The sequence below is a fragment of the Drosophila tropicalis genome, unplaced genomic scaffold, assembly GCF_018151085.1.
Source record: "Drosophila tropicalis isolate 14030-0801.00 unplaced genomic scaffold, ASM1815108v1 contig_593, whole genome shotgun sequence".
In the NCBI taxonomy this organism is placed as follows: Eukaryota; Metazoa; Arthropoda; class Insecta; order Diptera; family Drosophilidae; genus Drosophila; species Drosophila tropicalis.
Genome location: NW_027173070.1, coordinates 15,439,217 through 15,443,141, shown reverse-complemented (window position 1 = coordinate 15,443,141; position 3,925 = coordinate 15,439,217). Strand labels below are relative to the sequence as shown.

Here is a 3,925-nt window from a genome sequence, read left to right as displayed (position 1 = left end):
TATACTCATTTGGGCAAATGTGTTATATCATTGTTATTAGTAAATCTTATGCCTAGGTTTATTGTTTCCCGCCCCAAAATACTCATATGTGGCTCCCCATCAGCTACCGTTCGACTATTCGTTTGGATAATTCGCTGTTCGGTTCATGAGGTTGATGAACTCTACTGAAGACCTCCCCTTTTTGTTTTTGGGGGGATTCGCGAAACGGAAAGCAGAAACAAGAAAAAACTATTAAAGGTTTCGGGGCTGCTTGGTTTTAATCAGAAAGCTGTTCCAAGAAGGGAAAATTTTTTCACAAAATCTACGCATAATCAGTATGTTTAGATTAACTTTTCTATGAGGGTAAACTTTTGTGTTTCCCATTTTAAGAAAGTTTCCTATTGATGTATGTAACTTTTGTTTTATTTAGATCAAACGATTCGATAATTAACAAATATAAGCAAATAATAAGATATTTATCCTTAAGGACTTGAATGCAGCTTAAAGAGACAAAATAAAATACTAAAATATTAGAGCAATAACATCGATTTTCATCACAAAAGTTTCAAGTGCAAGGTTTTAGCCCTTGGTTTTATAGTATAAATCTTTTTCAAAAACGCAATTTAAATAGAGTGTTCAATTATGCCAAACGCCGGGTGAATAATCCATTCCATTTAAAAATCCATGAATACCTTGACTATATCCTTGGTAGCACCGTCTAAGGAACAATTTTGGATGTTAATATTGGTTTCATACCCATAAATACATATGGGCAACTTGCGCTCATATTTTTTGCACCATAGTTGCATCCTTTTGATAATTTCGTTAACTAATTGTTCTGTTATTTTTGAGCAATAGGTAAGATGAAGTTCACGCAGCTTCGGACAGCGAAGGAGCAGATTTAGAACATCACTGTTAGTAAGTTGTAAGCAGTGTATTAGATTTATGTACTCTAGGTTGCTTAGATTCGCTAACTCGTTAGCGACAACTGAATCGATGCTAATTGCATCAGGTAATGTCAGTCGTTTCAATCCACTCAATTTAGCGATTTGTATGAGCATCTGCTTAGTTAATGCATGGGCAGGATCAATTGCTATCTCTTCCAATTGTTCCGATTTATGTTTGACCAGCTGATCAAACAATTTGTTAAATAAGTCAACTTCTGCTATGGAGCAAATAAAAATACCCTTTAGTAGAGGCAGTTTGGCTATGTCTTCACATTGGGACTCGTGATTAAGGTCCGTACGCAATTTTTCTAGTGATAGACAGCGGGCGTTTCGTGGAAAATCGGTGGGTATTTTGCAAATGTATAGCACTTTCAAGTTCGCTAAAGTCTCGAACATTGAAATTAGATTCTCTGATTTGACATCCTTACAACATGAAAGATTCAGCTTCTCAATGGAGTTGGGGAGTTTCATTAAATTGGAACCGGTTATACGATTTGCGCAAAGGCTTAGCTCTTTAAGGCACTTCAAATTCTTGAAAGCCATTAGATCTCCATCAGTCAGATGACACATGTCTAAAGCTAGAATTTCCAACTTATTGATATTGGAAAATGTTTCGAAGTAAGTCTTCGTACTTATTAAGACGTTTTTAAGCCTAATTGACTTCAAGTTGATGCAATTGCTTCCCAAGCAGCTAAAAATGAGTTCGTTCCGTATAAAAGAAATTAGTCCTTTGCCACAAATATGTTCAACATAAGGGCCGGCATAATAAAAAAAGTCACGTATATCCGAGAAAGTTAAATTGCCAAATATTTTTAAATCGATCGACTTATGGATGGTTCGTGCAGACAACGCGTAAACAGTTTGAAGGCGTTTGCAAACTCTTCCAAAGTGAATTTGATCGGCAAATGGCAGCAATTTTAGAATCATTAATAGACAGTCGTCCGGGATCTTAAAAATGTGTGCTTCCTCCGAACTATCAACGCTACTTTGTGGTTCAGGTTGATTCCAACTATCGCTGGCTAGGACTTCGATTTCATATTCGTTCACATGATGAATCTTTGTTGCCAAGGCTTTGGCTGCGTCACTCGAACTTGCAAACAAAACGCTTCCGGTGTTCTGGATTGTTTTGGGCAAAAATGATTCTATCGATTCGTTATGACATACGACAAAATTATCCATTTCGGGTAACGAAACTTTCTTAAATTTCTCATAAATCTGAACACTTATGACACGTCCAAACACACTGAAATGTTTATGTAAATCATCGATCGTTACATTATCCGGGATGTGGTACAAAGATAACTTCTGCACTGGAATATGGTCTTTGGTGAAACACAATCCATTTTCGACATAGTGGTTTTTATCTGCAAATGGATTCGGTGATTTTATTTCCAAATACAAGTTCTATTAAACAACTTACTAGAATAATTGTCCATAATATTATATATATTCTCTTTGAATTGTTATAAGTCTGTGTTTTCCAGTAGTTTCCCAATCGATAAGCTTCAATGATTCAAATTAACACTTAAAATCGACAGCTTTTGACATATTAGAGCTGGGTTACTATTGGTGCAATCGATAATTATCGATGAAACTGGTGCAGTGCGATAAATGGATGGAAATTTTCCAAAGTCGAAATAAAGCCCGATTCCCACACGATCCATCTACGGGGAACGGTTGGGATTAATGGAGGATGGAATGTGAAAAAAATATATATATTATATGTTACGCTTCGTAAATTCAATTCGATCTGTTATAAAATTCTATGTACAGTGGTTCCAACGCCAAATCGGACGATCAACTAGTCTGGGTTTAAGTTTTGAGGCTGTATCAGAACAAAGAAAATTACCTGAAAAAGATTCTTTATTTAGTTCCTTTATTCCGTTTAGCTTTTTGCACTTTGTCATGTGCTCAGGCTCATTATACCCTTGCAAAAAGGGTATATTAATTTTGGTCAGAAGTGTGCAACGCATAGAACGAAGCATCTCCGACCATACAAAGTATATATATTCTTGATCAGCAGGACGAGACGAGTTCAACTAGCCATGTCCGTCCGTCCGTCCGTCCGTCCGTCCGTCCGTCTGGATCAACGCAAACTCCTCCTAGACCGTAAGAGCTACAGAGCTGAAATTTTGCACGTAGGCTTGTATATACTGCAGGCGTTGTATATCTCGGATTCAGCCGGATCGGACCACTATATCATATAGCTCCCATACAAACCCCAAAGTCACGAACAGTGACTTTTCTCAATAACTTCGTTATTTTCTATGCTATTATCGTGAAACTTAATATTAGAGAGTTTACTACGCCTATAAGCGAATTTGATCAAGATCGGGTGACTATATCATATAGCTCCCATACAAACGGCCAAGTCACGAACAGTGACTTTCTCAATACCTTCGTTATTTTCTGAGCTATTGTCGTGAAACTTAATATTAGAGAGTTTACTACGCCTATAAGCGACTATGCCAAATTTGATCAAGATCGGGTGACTATATCATATAGCTCCCATAGGAACGATTGGTCGAAAACAGTGACTTTTGTAAATAACTTCGTTACTTTTAACGCGATTGCTTTTAAATTAAACATTTCTTAATTTAATATATATGTTAATGACTGTGCCGAATTTGATAAAGATCGGGTGACTATATCATATAGCTCCCATAGGAACGATCGGTGGAAAACAGTGACTTTGATCAATATCTTCGTTATTTCCTATGATTGTAGGCCTTTCTTTCGCAAGCATAAGCCTTTTTAGATAAAACGTTCTTCCACATTGATGGCTAATAGGTAAGGAAAGAGTTACCAAAAAAGTTGCAAGGGTATACAAACTTTGACGCGGTCAAAGTTAGCCCCGGCCCTCTGGTTTAAGTGACCATATTACAAATTAAAACTCGTCAGGTGGGCAGGATCAAGTCCACCGTCCATGATGTCATTAAAAGACTGCGCGAAGATGAAAGTTTAATGAATAAAGAGCAAATAAAAACGTTTAAATACCA

The 3,925-nt window shown here is 36.9% G+C and overlaps 1 protein-coding gene across 1 annotated transcript; it reads right to left on the bottom strand.

The window, feature by feature from the left end:
• Positions 1-635: 635 nt before the first annotated feature.
• Positions 636-2,583, bottom strand: LOC137577558 (F-box/LRR-repeat protein 20-like). The gene is made up of 2 exons (XM_068291053.1): positions 2,347-2,583; positions 636-2,290 (listed from the first exon to the last, which is right to left on the bottom strand). The coding sequence occupies exons 1-2, from the start codon at positions 2,360-2,362 to the stop codon at positions 654-656; spliced, it is 1,653 nt and encodes a 550-aa protein (XP_068147154.1). The 5' UTR covers positions 2,363-2,583; the 3' UTR covers positions 636-653.
• Positions 2,584-3,925: the final 1,342 nt, after the last annotated feature.